The sequence below is a fragment of the Theropithecus gelada genome, chromosome 10, assembly GCF_003255815.1.
Source record: "Theropithecus gelada isolate Dixy chromosome 10, Tgel_1.0, whole genome shotgun sequence".
Lineage (NCBI taxonomy): Eukaryota > Metazoa > Chordata > Mammalia > Primates > Cercopithecidae > Theropithecus > Theropithecus gelada.
Genome location: NC_037678.1, coordinates 30,520,448 through 30,534,397, shown reverse-complemented (window position 1 = coordinate 30,534,397; position 13,950 = coordinate 30,520,448). Strand labels below are relative to the sequence as shown.

At 42.4% G+C, this 13,950-nt stretch overlaps 1 protein-coding gene across 5 annotated transcripts in view; it reads right to left on the bottom strand.

The window, feature by feature from the left end:
* The window catches only part of BCL2L13 (BCL2 like 13), a 96,495-nt gene that overhangs the window by 31,266 nt on the left and 51,279 nt on the right, over positions 1-13,950 (bottom strand). For 2 of the 5 annotated variants that reach the window (XM_025399748.1, XM_025399749.1), the window contains exons 3-4: positions 8,196-8,352; positions 1,968-2,037 (exon numbers count right to left, since the gene is read on the bottom strand). The exons of 1 other annotated variant lie outside the window; for it this stretch is intronic. In XM_025399748.1, coding sequence (XP_025255533.1) covers positions 1,968-2,037; positions 8,196-8,284 — 159 coding nt within the window. In that variant the 5' untranslated portion in view covers positions 8,285-8,352. The remainder of the gene's footprint in view (positions 1-1,967; positions 2,038-8,195; positions 8,353-13,950) is intronic. 2 more of the 5 variants (XM_025399750.1, XM_025399751.1) reach the window with 1 other exon arrangement.

Sequence of the window (13,950 nt, the reverse complement as noted above, 5' to 3'; positions counted from 1 at the left end):
ACTTCAGCCTGGGCGACAGAGTTAGACTCCATCTCAAAAATAAATAAATAAATAAAATAAATCTATTTCAAATGTCTATATCAGAGAGAATATTTTCTCTTATTCCAAAAAGCAAACAAGGCAAATAGATATCTTAACAAATTATGTACTGATAGGCAACATACTAATATTCTATTAATAGTGACTATTTGGGAATAAGGTACCACGTGTTAAAGCTAATAGCTGCTGTTTACTGAGCTTTACTATGGTGCCTGATAATATGCTTAATAAGTACTGAACATTTATTATCTCATTTAATTCTAATAAAACTTACGAGGCTAGTATTGTTTCCCATTTCACAAATGAGAAAACTAAGATTCAGAGACCTTCCTATAACAAACCTGCACATACATGTCCCCTGAATCTAAAATAAAAGTTGAAATTTTTTTTTTTTGAGACGGAGTTTCACTCCTGTTGCCCAGGCTGGAATGCAATGGCGCAATCTTGGCTCACTGCAACCTCCGACTCCCAGGTTCAAGCGATTCTCCTGCCTCAGCCTCCTGAGTAGCTGGGACTACAGGCATGCACGACCATGCCCAGCTAATTTTGTATTTTTAGTAGAGACAGGGGTTCTCCATGTTGGTCAGGCTGGTTGTGAACTCCCAACCTCAGGTGATCCGCCCGCCTCGGCCTCCCAAAGTGCTGGGATTACAGGCATAAGCCACTGCACCCGGCCGAAATTTTTTTTTTTTTTTTTTTTTTAAAGAGAACCTGCCCATAGACACACATCCTGTCCATGGCAAAGCTAAAATCTGAAACAAGTTTGGTTATGTATCTAATATACATCAATTAGGTACATAAGGTCACATGTCTGACTCATGACAGACAATTCTGCGTAGAGGTAGGTGTCTGTAAAAGTAACAGTCCTGAATTTTCTCATCTCCAGCACTGTATCCCTCAAGGCTGCCCTTCTTTCTCATATTGCACGGAGCCACCCCATACTGCATCCCCCTACACCCTGCCTTCTCAAGGTGCTAAGCAGGTAATACAGTCTAAGATAGCAGATAGGCAATATGTACCGTGGAAAAAACAGAAGCTAGAATCAGATCTTAGTTCTAGTGTTGGTTCCAATATTTACTGGTCAAGGGATTCTAGGCAAGTCATTGAACTTTTCTTTCTGATTACCTACCTAACTAGCTAAATAATAATAAAATCTATTCTGTCTTCTGCAAAGGACGGTTGGGATGCTCAAATGGTATGTGACACGAGACACTGTGTAAGTTATAAAACATCAATGGTATTATTCATCTAAGAGAACAGGAAGGGCCGGGCGCGGTGGCTCAAGCCTGTAATCCCAGCACTTTGGGAGGCCGAGACGGGCGGATCACGAGGTCAGGAGATCGAGACCATCCTGGCTAACACGGTGAAACCCCCTCTCTACTAAAAATACAAAAAACTAGCCGGGCGTGGTGGCGGGCGCCTGTAGTCCCAGCTACTCGGGAGGCTGAGGCAGGAGAATGGCGTGAACCCGGGAGGCGGAGCTTGCTGTGAGCTGAGATCCGGCCACTGCACTCCAGCCTAGGCGACAGAGCTAGACTCCGTCTCAAAAAAAAAAAAGAGAGAACAGGAAGAGGCTACCTCCCAAGTGAAGTCTTTATTCTTCTTCCCCAAGACACAATCACGTGTTAATAAATATATAACCTTCTGGAGGTAAATGGCATGTCTAACACAGAGAAATGAAGAAATGATGGGAAAATTGGGACAGAAAGGAAGGGGCCATACTATAGGACCATAATTTTGAGCCAAGCAGAACCTTGCAGCATTAATCAAAAAACCAGTTATTTAACCAAAAATATCCACTTAACATAGATTTGCGCATTAAAGTACGAGCTCTAACAGTTTTCTGCTGCATGATGCTAGCAATTCCTCCTATATCTTATCATTAACACACTAAAATCTTTTAAGAGAAAAGATCATTGTGATGATACCTTATTCCAGCCGCTGGCATGAACTGTGGTCTCCAGTGTACATTCCCGAAATGCCTGATATGTCACTGGCCTGTAGAGATTTTTTTAAAAGTCTGTGTCACAAAGAAAGAAAATTCTATATTTCCAGATGAATAAATAAACAGTCACTACTCTGTTGAACTTTTTGCTAAAGTGACAAGGATTATTCAACATACTGTTTTGTACAAGATGTGGCTTTTCACACTGGTATGCACTTTTTTCAAGCATTCTATAAGCTGTGATGCATGCTTGGGAAATAGTTAATAACATAACAAGATAAATGTATATTCTAGTAATTTTTTTTGTAACTGCTTGGAACTTATAGGATAAGATTTTTATGCTGCAAAGAAATACTTGAATTATTAATACAGGATAAAATAATAACAAATAAAAATGATCTCATAAGTACAATGAAAACCGGAATTTTAACTTTTCTTAAAGGCAAAAAATCTAAAATATTTTAAAACTAAAGAGACATGTCACTGGAAGACTTTTCATATAGAGGAGACAAGAGTTGAAATCAATATCGCAATAAATTGAGTCCAATTTTTAAATTTTTAATTAAAAAAAATTTTTTTGGGCTGGGCGCGGTGGCTCATGCCTATAATCCCAGCACTTTGAGAGGCCGAGGCGGGTGGATCACGAAGTCAGGAGATCAAGACCATCCTGGCCAACATGGTGAAACCCCGTCTCTACTAAAATACAAAATATTAGCCAGGCATGGTGGTGTGTGCCTATAGTCCCAGCTACTCGGGAGGCTAAGGCAGGGGAATCGCTTGAACCAGGGAGGCGGAGACTGCAGTAAGCCGACATCGTACCACTGCACTTCAGCCTGGTGACAGTGTGAGACTCCATCTCAAGGAAAAAAAAAAAAATTTGTTTTTTGAAATGGAGTCACCTACATTGCCCAGGCTGGTCTCAAACTCCTTGGGCTCAACTGATACCTCCCACCTTAGCCTCAGTGCCAGCTGGGATTACAGGCCTGTCCCACCACCCCAAGCTGGAGTCCTATTTTTAACTTGGAGTATTATGATACAAGGGTAGAGAGATAAGCCTTTCTGATTATTTCTATGTAAGTCCTAGTCATACCCAAAACTCGAATCATTGATAACACTCACTCATTTCTTGAGTGACTTCAAGTACTTTATTTCAAGCACGGTTTCATGCGTAAATGTTAAAAACAAAAGACTTGGGACCAACTAACATATGAAGGCATCAATTGCTCAGATAATAGATTTAAAATTAATTAATTAATTAAAAATTTACCTTCCCTCCTTTTGGGCAAAGTATTAACAAACATGTAAGAAAGAATGGGCTAGGTGCAGTGGCTCATGCCTGTAATCCCAACACTTTGGGAGGCCAAGGCAGGTGGATCACTTGAGGTCAGGAGTTCAAGACCAGCCTGACCAACATGACAAAACCCCATCTCGACTAAAAATACAAAAATTAGAAAACAAAATACAAAAATTAGCCTGGCATAGTGGCACATGCCTGTAATCCCAGCTGCTCAGGAGGCTGAGGCAGAAGAATGGCTTGAACCAAGGAGGTAGAGGTTGCAGTTGAGCCGAGAATGCGACACTGCACTCCAGCCTGGGCAACAAGAGCGAGACTCTGTCTCAAATTTAAAAAAAAGAAAAAGAAAGAAAAGAAAAAGAAAAAGAAAGAAAAGAAGGAGTCTTGCTTTTGTAGGGTTTTAAAATACCACCCCAAAGGCATTTTTCTGCTCTGACCATTGTGGCCTATGACCTCCTTAGTTTAAGAATATTTAAAGGCCGGGAGCAGTAGCTCAAGCCTGTAATCCCAGCACTTTGGGAGGCCGAGACGGGCGGATCAAGAGGTCAGGAGATCGAGACCATCCTGACTAACACGGTGAAACCCCGTCTCTACCAAAAAATACAAAAAACTAGCCGGGCGAGCTGGTGGGCGCCTGTAGTCCCAGCTACTTGGGAGGCTGAGGCAGGAGAATGGCGTAAACCCCGGAGGCGGAGCTTGCAGTGAGCTGAGATCCAGCCACTGCACTCCAGCCCGGGCGACAGAGCAAGGCTCCGTCTCAAAAAAAAAAAAAAAAAAGAATATTTAAGATTGATAATAGCTACCACTTATTGTTAGCCTATTATGTTAGGTTTTAATATTTTATATATTTATATTTTATATTACATATTATCATATCACATATTTGGAAACCAAAGCTCAGAAAAGCTAAGAAATTATCCCAAACCCACATAGCTGGAAAGCAGCAAGGCAGGAATTCACACTCAGTTAGATCTGGTATCAAAGGCATTACACTACTTCATTTCAAGTTAAGATTCTGACACATGCCATGACAATGTTTCCATGTCACATGTGGCTAACAAGCATTAGAAATGTGGCCAGTGTGCTGAAGGTATAGTATACACACTAGACTTCAATGAGGAAGAAAAAACAAGCAAGATAGCTTAGCATTTTTTTGTACTGAAGACATGTTGAAATATTTTAGATGCACTGCGCTAAATAAACTATTAAAAATTTTAAATTTCATTTTACTTTTTTACATGGCTGCTAGTTTGTAATTACATATTAAAACTACATTATATGTGACTTGCATTGAACAGCACTGGTCTAGATATTTCAGAAAAGAATCCTGATGACACAGGTATCATTCTTTCCCCTAAGTCTGTTTCAGATCAATACTACAGTGATGCTGAAAGGAAATGCGATACCAGAGACGGCCTCTACAATAATGAAATATATACAGCATACACTATCTTCCGACATCACCTTCCCATTAAAGTGAGCCTAGTACTTTTCAGATGCCTTGGGCTAAGTAGCAGATTCATGTAAAACTTGAACTTCAGCAGATACTACACAGTCTACCTACCTATATTCTCCCTGAAGCTTTACTTGCATATATCAGTCCCTTCACTTCCTTTCCTGAACTGTTTGGTGCTGCTGGGGGTCACAGTAGTCCTTACTGGTTGTTTGTCTACCAGGCTAAAGTATTTTAGCATCGTTCTGAATGAAACATGATTTGAAACATTATATACACAGACATATATGCACAAAAAAATGCAGCAGATTAAAACATTCAAAGGAAATCAAATACATAGAAAAGTAAGTAGCTAAATAACCAATCCTACCTAGTGACTTATTACAATAGAGCAAAGAAGAAAACAGCGGGGCAGGATACCTTTTTGAAACAGATGTTCTGTAAGAAGCGTTCAGCATTAACTTCCTACATTAAAACCTTTTGAAGGAATCAGTTGTATTTTCTACCTTACAATATTGCCTTCAACCTTTATAATACTTCTAGTTTATATAGTTTATCATCCATTAGTTATTTTCAAGGTACAAGTAACAGAGCTTAAAACTTCTAAAAACAGATTTCTGAAAAAAAAAAAGAGACCTGACTTTGATACATAATCAATTTCTATCAAGATTTGGGAAAAAAATAAACATTCGTCCAAGCCAATTCTCCTTTAAATAGAATTTGCCGTGAGAAGACATCAATTTTTCCTATAGATCATAAAAAGGACTTCAGAAACAAAACTTCAAAAAAGTTACCTACCACTGTTTTTTGAAGAGCTTATACTATACCATAAAGTTAAAATTAACACATGGAGAATTGAAATATTAAGGGTGACATGGTTTGCTCCAAGCCAAAGTCTGTATCAAATTTGGAAAAAGATTCTTTGTTTTTTTTTTTTTTTTGAGACAAGAGTCTCGCTCCGTTGCCCAGGCTGGCCTGCAGTGGCGCAATCTCGGCTCACTGCAAGCTCTGCCTCCCGGGTTCACACCATTCTCCTGCCTCAGCCTCCTGAGTGGCTGGGACTACAGGTGCCCGCCACCACACTGGGCTAATTTTTTTATATTTTTAGTAGAGACGGGGTTTCAACGTGTTAGCCAGGATGGTCTCGATCTCCTGACCTTGTGATCCGCCCACCTCAGCTTCCCAAAGTGCTGGAATTACAGGCATGAGCCACCGCGCCCAGCCAGGGAAAAGATTCTTTTGTATGCACCTTTACATTTTTGTGGGGAGAGGAGTGAAGCAGCAAACTTCTTTCTTTAAGTCTTACATGTAACCTCAGAATAGAAAATATATGAAAGTCCACGTGCTCTGGTTTAAGAAGAGTGGAAGAATAAATAAATAAATAAGGCACAACACAATGGCTCACACCTGTAATCTTAGCACTTTGGGGAGGCTGAGGTGGGAGAGTTGCTTGAGACCAGGAGTTATAAGACAAGTCTGGGCAACACAGTGAGACCCTGTCTCTACAAACAATTTAAAATAAATAAATAAATAAGAAAGAAGAGTGGAGAGGCCCTAATGAGCTCAACCCACTCCCTACTCCTCACTTCTTCAGGACCCCTGCAGCACCTCAGTGCCTAAGGCTCCATAGAACACTTTTTGAAAACTGCTGTAAATCCAAATTTCCTGTGTAAGTTTTATTTCCCAACACCCATATACTTCTCTCCACATTTATATTTAAGTTTTACTATATATTAGGTTAAGAAAATCCAAATACGACTTTTTAAATTTTTATTTTTAGAGACAAGGTCTTGTTCCGTTGCCCAGGCTGGAGTGCCACAGTGGTGTGATCATAGCTCACTGCAGCCTCAAACTATTGGGCTCAAGCGATCCTCCCACCTCAGCCTCCCAAGTGGCTGGGACTACAGGAACATGCCACCACACTGGCTAATTTTCTAACAAATTGGTTTGTAGAGGCAGGGTCTGGCTGTGCTGCCCAGGCTGGTCATCAACTCCTGGCCTCAAGCCATCCTCCCACCTGGACCTCCCAAAGTACTGAGATTACCAAATATGATTTCATTTCACTGTTTAAGCATAACTAGTATTTTTACATTTGCTCATTTCACCATTTCACAATACTATGCGGCAAAAATTCAAATTCTCCTAAAACCCAAATTACTTTCTTCTAACAAATGGTAATCGATATATACTTTGCTTACATGAAAATTAAAAAAATTTTTTTTTTCTTTCACATAGAATCTCCCTCTGTCACCTAGGTTGGAGTGCAATGGCGTGATCTTGGCTCACTGCACCCTCCACCTCCCGGGTTCAAGTGATACTCCTGCCTAAGCCTCCCGAGTAGCTGGGATTATAGGCACCTGCCACCATGCTAGGCTAATTTTTGTATTTTTACTACAGATGGGGTTTCGCCATGTTGGCCAGGCTGATCTCCAACTCCTGACCTCCAGTGATCCCCCCGCCTCAGCCTCCCAAAGTACTGGGATTACAAGCTGATTTTTAATATTTATAATAAATGATTTGGTTCTAATACTTTCCTTATTACTAGCTTCTTGTCTTTAGCTTTAATATGGTCAGAACCATAGCTAGGAGAGATGTTCCTTCTGTAAGAATGTAAAAGCAGTTCCACGGGCAGATGTGCAACCCTCAAGCTGAGCAACTTCTGGGATACAGATGTAATTTTTTGGGTTTTTTTTTTTTTTTTTTTTTGAGATGGAATCTTGCTATGTCACCCAGGCTGGAATGTAGTGGCGCGATCTCGGCTCACTGCAACCTCTGCCTCCCGGGTTCAAGCGATCCTTCTCCCTCAGTCTCCCAAGTAGCTGGGACTACAGGCACACGCCATCACGCCCGGCTAATTTTTGTATTTTTAGTAGAGATGAGGTTTCACTGTATTGGCCAGGCTGGTCTTGAACTCCTGACCTCATGATCCGCCCATCTTGGCCTCCCAAAGTGCTGGGATTACAGGCATGAGCCACCGCACCCGGTCAACACTATGTTAAATACAGAATTCTAAAATACAGATGTAGTGTTAATCCCACATTAAAATGCACAAAACACTAGTCATTATATTCATGTCGCCACTAGAGGAAATAGCAGTAAAAAGTGGTCGGGGGAAGTGTAACTTGTATTTACAACTTGGTAAAAGCATTCGGGAAACCTGACAGCTCAACATGTAAACACAAATTAACAAATCTATGTTGGAATAGCTAAATCACTCCTATAAAGCAAAACTGTCGTTCAAAACACAAAGATGCTTTGGGAAAGCAAATGAAGAAAATGTAAAGAAAACTGAGGAAAGAAGTGACACTGTTCACCTAAAACACAGCCCTAACTAATCCAGCGCTGCATGAGAGATCCAGACCCTAACACTGTTCACCTAAAACACAGCCCTAACCAATCCAGCGCTGCATGAGAGATCCAGAGCCTACTTAAAGAAGCACATCCCACTCAGCAGTGTAACTCACTGGCTCAGGAGCATTTGCAATGCTGTATGGAGAGGCTCTTTCAGTTCCTGGGACACTTTTTCTCCAAGATGGGCCAAGCAGTCTTCCATTGAGCTTTCTGGATTGGCAGGGCTGAACACTGGAGAAGTGTGACGGTCAAAGCCTGTGCTGGTGAAGGCTGAAGACAGGACAAAAGAAAAACCTAATATAATAAACAATATCTATAAAATTAGTCGGGCGTGGTGGTGCATGCCTGCAATCCCAGCTACTCAGGAGCCTGAGACAGGAGAATCACTTGAACCCGGGAGGCAGAGGTTGTGATGAGCCGAGATCACGCTATTGCACTCCAGCCTGGGCAACAAGAGTGCAACTCCATCTCAAAAACAAACAAACAAACAAACAAACAATAATATCAAAGGTTGTGCTATAAAAGGCCACAGGATTAAGACAACCACTGTCAGGAACAAGCTAATCATTACAAGCCACTTAAAAAGGTGGGTTAATCATTGTGAACATTAATCTTTGTTGGCGTGTAAACATTGATAGGTCATAAATTTAGAGGTTCTTTTAGGTTTTAATGAAAAAGCTTAGTTTTTAAGAGAAAAGAAACAACGAAACTGACATGTTATAATAAGCTAATCAATTTAGTTTATGATTACTGACCAACAAGTATAAGAATGATAAATGAAAGGCAATTCCTGGCTCTATTATCCCTCTCTTAAAATTTTGTTTTTAAGATTTTGTTTTACATTTATAAAAGTGGCACTTAATCAGATTCTAATCATCCTCAGAGGATGAGTCCATTGCTTTCATTTCCTTATTAAAATGAACTTTCAACCTTAATATTACTACACATGGATAAATTTTAAAACTATTATATGAAGATTATACAAACAAATATAAAAGCTGAACCAGAAGCTGAGCACAGTGGCTCATGCCTGTAATCCCAGCATTTTGGGAGGCCAAGGTGTGCAGATGGCTTGAGTCCAGGGGTTCGAGACCAGCCTAGGCAACATGGCAAAACCACATCTCTACTAAAAATACAAAACATTAAGGCCTGGAGCAGTGTGGCTCATGCCTGTAATCCCAGCACTTTGGAAGGCCAAAGCTGGGCAGATCACCTGAGGTCAGGAGTTCGAGACCAGCTTGACCAACATGGGGAAACCCTGACTCTACTAAAAATACAAAAATTAGCCGGGTGTGATGGTGCATGCCTATAATCCCAACTACTCAGGAGAATCGCTTGAACCTAGGAGATGGAGGTTGCAGTGAGCCAAGATCGTGCCATTGCACTCCAGCCTGGGCAACAAGAGTGAAACTCCTTCTCAAAAAAAAAAAAAAAAAGGGCCAGGCACGGTGGCTCACGCCTGTAATCCCAACACTTTGGGAGGCCGAAGCGGGTGGATCACGAGGTCAGGAGATTGAGACCATCCTGACTAACATGGTGAAACCCTGTCTCTACTAAAAACACAAAAAATTAGCTGGGCATGGTGGTGGGCGCCTGTAATCCCAGCTACTCGGGAGGCTGAGGCAGGAGAATGGCGTGAACCTGGGAGGCAGAGCTTGCAGTGATCTGAGATGGCGCCATTGCACTCCAGCTTGGGTGACAGAGCGAGACTCCGTCTCAAAAAAAAAAAAAAAAAAAAAAAAATTAGCTGGGGGCGGTGGCTCACGCCTATAGTCCCAGCTACTTGGGGAACTACTTGAGCCCGGGAGGTCAGGAGTTCAAGATCAGCTTGACCAACATGGGGAAACCCTGACTCTACTAAAAATACAAAAATTAGCCAGGCATGATGGTGCATGCCTGTAATCCCAGCTGCTCAGGAGAATCGCTTGAACCTAGGAGATAGAGGTTGCAGTGAGCCCTGATCATGACACTGCACTCCAACCTGGGCAACAAAGTGAGACTCTGTCTCCCAAAAAAATAACCAAATTAATTAAATAAAAATAAAATAAAACTTGAACCCAGAAAAAGCAGTCATAACTTGTTGAGGAGACTTAACCATTCCCTAACTGCAGGAAGAGCAAGCAGAGTAACTGTTGTTCCAGAGTACAAATGGGATGCAAGGCATAAACTACCAGGAAAGCAGGCAACTTGCACCCACTCCCAAGATTTAGCCATCATCTGTATAAAATACTTATTAAATTAATCTAAGGCTTACTCCTATAAGGCTGCAACTTTTACTATAGAGTTAAGTATGTATTTCATTATAAAGTGCTTGCCTCCAAGAAAGATGCAAATGGCTGCAAAGTGCACAAATACTTTGTTGTTTGAGCAAGCTGGAGAGCATTTATTTTAATGGTCTAGCTTAGATAATATGGGGTTCAGTAAGTGAATGTATTTAAACCTTTTGTTACTCTCTTCTTTCTACCTTTTACCCATTTTACTATGCAGGAGTGCTGTTACCAGAATATACATCAAGAGAATCGGAAATTTAATCGCTTCAAAATGTTGATAAAGAAATATAATGGCTGTGCGCGGTGCTTCACACCTGTAATTCCAGCACTTTGGGAGGCCGAGGCGGGTGGATCACAATGTCAGGAGATTGAGACCAGCCTGACCAACATGAAACCCCATCTCTACTAAAAATACAAAAATTAGCCAGGCATGGTGGCGAGCGCCTATAATCCCAGCTACTCAGGAGGCTGAGGCAGGAAAATCGCTTAAACTCAGGAGGCAGAGGTTGCAGTGAACTGAGATCGCACCACTGCACTCCAGCCTGGGCGACAGAGCGAGACTCCTCAACAAAAAAAGAAAAAAAAGGCCGGGCACGGTGGCTCAAGCCTGTAATCCCAGCACTTTGGGAGGCCGAGACGGGCGGATCACGAGGTCAGGAGATCGAGACCATCCTGGCTAACACGGTGAAACCCCCTCTCTACTAAAAAATACAAAAAACTAGCCGGGCGAGGTGGCGGGCGCCTGTAGTCCCAGCTACTCGGGAGGCTGAGGCAGGAGAATGGCATAAACTTGGGAGGTGGAGTTTGCAGTGAGCTGAGATCCGGCCACTGCACTCCAGCCTGGGCGACACATCGAGACTCGGTCTCAAAAAAAAAAAAAAAAAAGAAAAAAAAAAGGAAGAAATATAAAAGACAACACTAACATTAGCTTTCAGGATTACTTGTACATTCTTTTTTTTTTTTTTTCCAAACGGTCTCACTTTGTCACCCAGGCTGGAATGCAGTGGCATGATCTTGGCTCACTACAACCTCTGCTTCCTGGGTTCAAGAGATTCTCATGCCTTAGCCTCCCAGATAGCTGGGATTACAGGTGTGTGCCAACCCGCCTGGCTAACTTTTTTTTGTATTTTTAGTAGAGGCAGGGTTTCGCCATGTTGGCTGGGGTCGTCTCAAACTCCTGACCTCAAGTGATCCACCCGCCTCAGCCTCCTAAAATGCTGGGACTACAGGCGTGAGCCACGGCACCCAGTCTCAGGATTATTTGTACATTTCTATTCACATTTTTTCTCTACCAATGAGGAACTTGAGTTATAAACATAATTTATAATTTTGATCATTAAAAATTATTGGGCAGGCCGGGCACGGTGGCTCACACCTATAATCCCAGCACTTTGGGAGGCCGAGGTAGGCAGATCATGAGGTCAGGATATCGAGAACATCTGGGCTAACAAACCCCGTCTCTACTAAAAATACCAAAAGATCAGCCAGGTGTGGTGGTGGGCGCCTGTGGTGGTGGGCAACTGTGGTCCCAGCTACTCGGGAGGCTGAGGCAGTAGAACGGTGTGAACCCAGAAGATGGAGCTTGTAATGAGCCAAGATGACGTCACTGCACTCCAGCCTGTGCAACAGAGCAAGGCTCCATCTCAGAAAAAAAAAGAAAAAGAAAAAGAAAAAATTATTGGGCAATATACATCCACACAAAAACTTGCACAAGTATATTCACAGCAGCATTATACATAACAGTAAACAAGTAGAAACAACCTAAATTTCCATTAACTCATGAATGAATAAACAAAATGTGGCACATCCACACAGTGGAATATTATTTGACTGTAAAAAGTAATGAAGTACTGATACATGCTACAACATGGATGACCTTTGAAAACATTATGCTAGGCTGGGCACAGTGGCTCAAGCCTGTAATCCCAGCACTTTGGGAGGCCAAGACGGGCGGATCACGAGGTCAGGAGATCGAGACCATCCTGGTTAACACGATGAAACCCCGTCTCTACTAAAAAATACAAAAAACTAGCCAGGCGAGGTGGCGGGTGCCTGTACTCCCAGCTACTCGGGAGGCTGAGGCAGGAGAATGGCGTAAACTCGGGAGGCGGAGCTTGCAGTGAGCTGAGATCCGGCCACTGCACCCCAGCCTGGGTGACAGAGTAAGACTCCGTCTTAAAAAAAAAGAAAACATTATGCTAAATCAGCCAGGTGCAGCAGCTCACGCCTGTAATCCCAGTACTCTGGGAAGCTGAGGCAGGCGGATCACTTGAGGTCAGGAGTTGGAGACCAGACTGGCCAATATGGTGAAACCCCATCTCTGCTAAAACCAAAAATAAGCTGTGCATGGTGGTGGGCACCTGTAATCCCCGCTACTCAAGAGGCTGAGGCTGGAGAATTGCTTGAACCTTAAAGTTGGAGGTTGCAGTGAGCCCAGATCATGCCACTGCATGCCAGCCTGTGCAACAGAGCAAGGTGATGTCTTAAATAACAGCAACAAGAACAACAACAAAAATACATTATGCTAAGTAAAAATGCCAATCACAAAAGACCACACAGTGGCCGGGCATGGTGGATCACGCCTGTAATCCCAGCATTTTGGGAGGCCAAGACAGGGAGATTACCTGAGGTCAGGAGTTCGAGACCAGCCTGAGCAACATGGAGAAACCCCATCTCTACTAAAAACACAAAAAATTAGCTGGGCGTGGTGGCACATGCCTGTAATCCCAGCTACTTGGGAGGCTGAGACAGGAGAATCGTTTGAACCCGGGAGATGGAGGTTGTGGTGAGCCGAGATGGTGCCATTGTACTCCAGCCTGGGTAACAAGAGTGAAACTATGTCTCAAAACACCACCACCAACGCTGCCACACAGTGAACTGTTCTATCTATGTATATCTCCTGAATAGGCAAATCAATAAAAACAGAATGGAGATCAGTGGGTGCCTGGTGTGGGGTGGGGTTGGGACCTGGGCTAGTGGGAATGGGAAGTGGCTGCTGATGCGTATTGTGTTTCTTTTTGGAGGACTGAAAGTGCTCTAAATCCAGATTGTGGTGATAAATTCTGGGAATACACTAAAACCACTGAACTAGACTTTTTATTTTTATTTTTAATACATAGAGACATGGTCTCCCTATGTTGCCCAGTCTGGTTTTGAACTCAGGGACTCAAGCAATCCTCCTGAGGCCTTGGCCTCCCAAACAGCTGGGATTACAGGTATGAGTCCCTGTGCCCAGCCTGAACTGGACCTTTTCAAATGGGTGAATTTTATGGTATGTAAAATATATCTCAATAAAGCTGTAAAAAAAATATATATCTCATTGGGCAAGATGTTCAATGCAGCATGACCTATGTAGGACAATACAGGAAATAATGCAAATGCTGTGTAGTCGTCGTCCAGTGAAAAAAAGGAATAATAATCCAAATGCTCCCCTCAAATATAAGGGAACAGGCCAGGCATGGTGGCTCACACCTCTAATCCCAGTGCTCACTACTGCACTCCAGCCTGGGTAACAGAGCAAGACCCTGTCCCCAAAATAATAATCATAATCATAAGGGAATAACCACTGAGTAAAAATATTTATTCAGCGAATGAAATT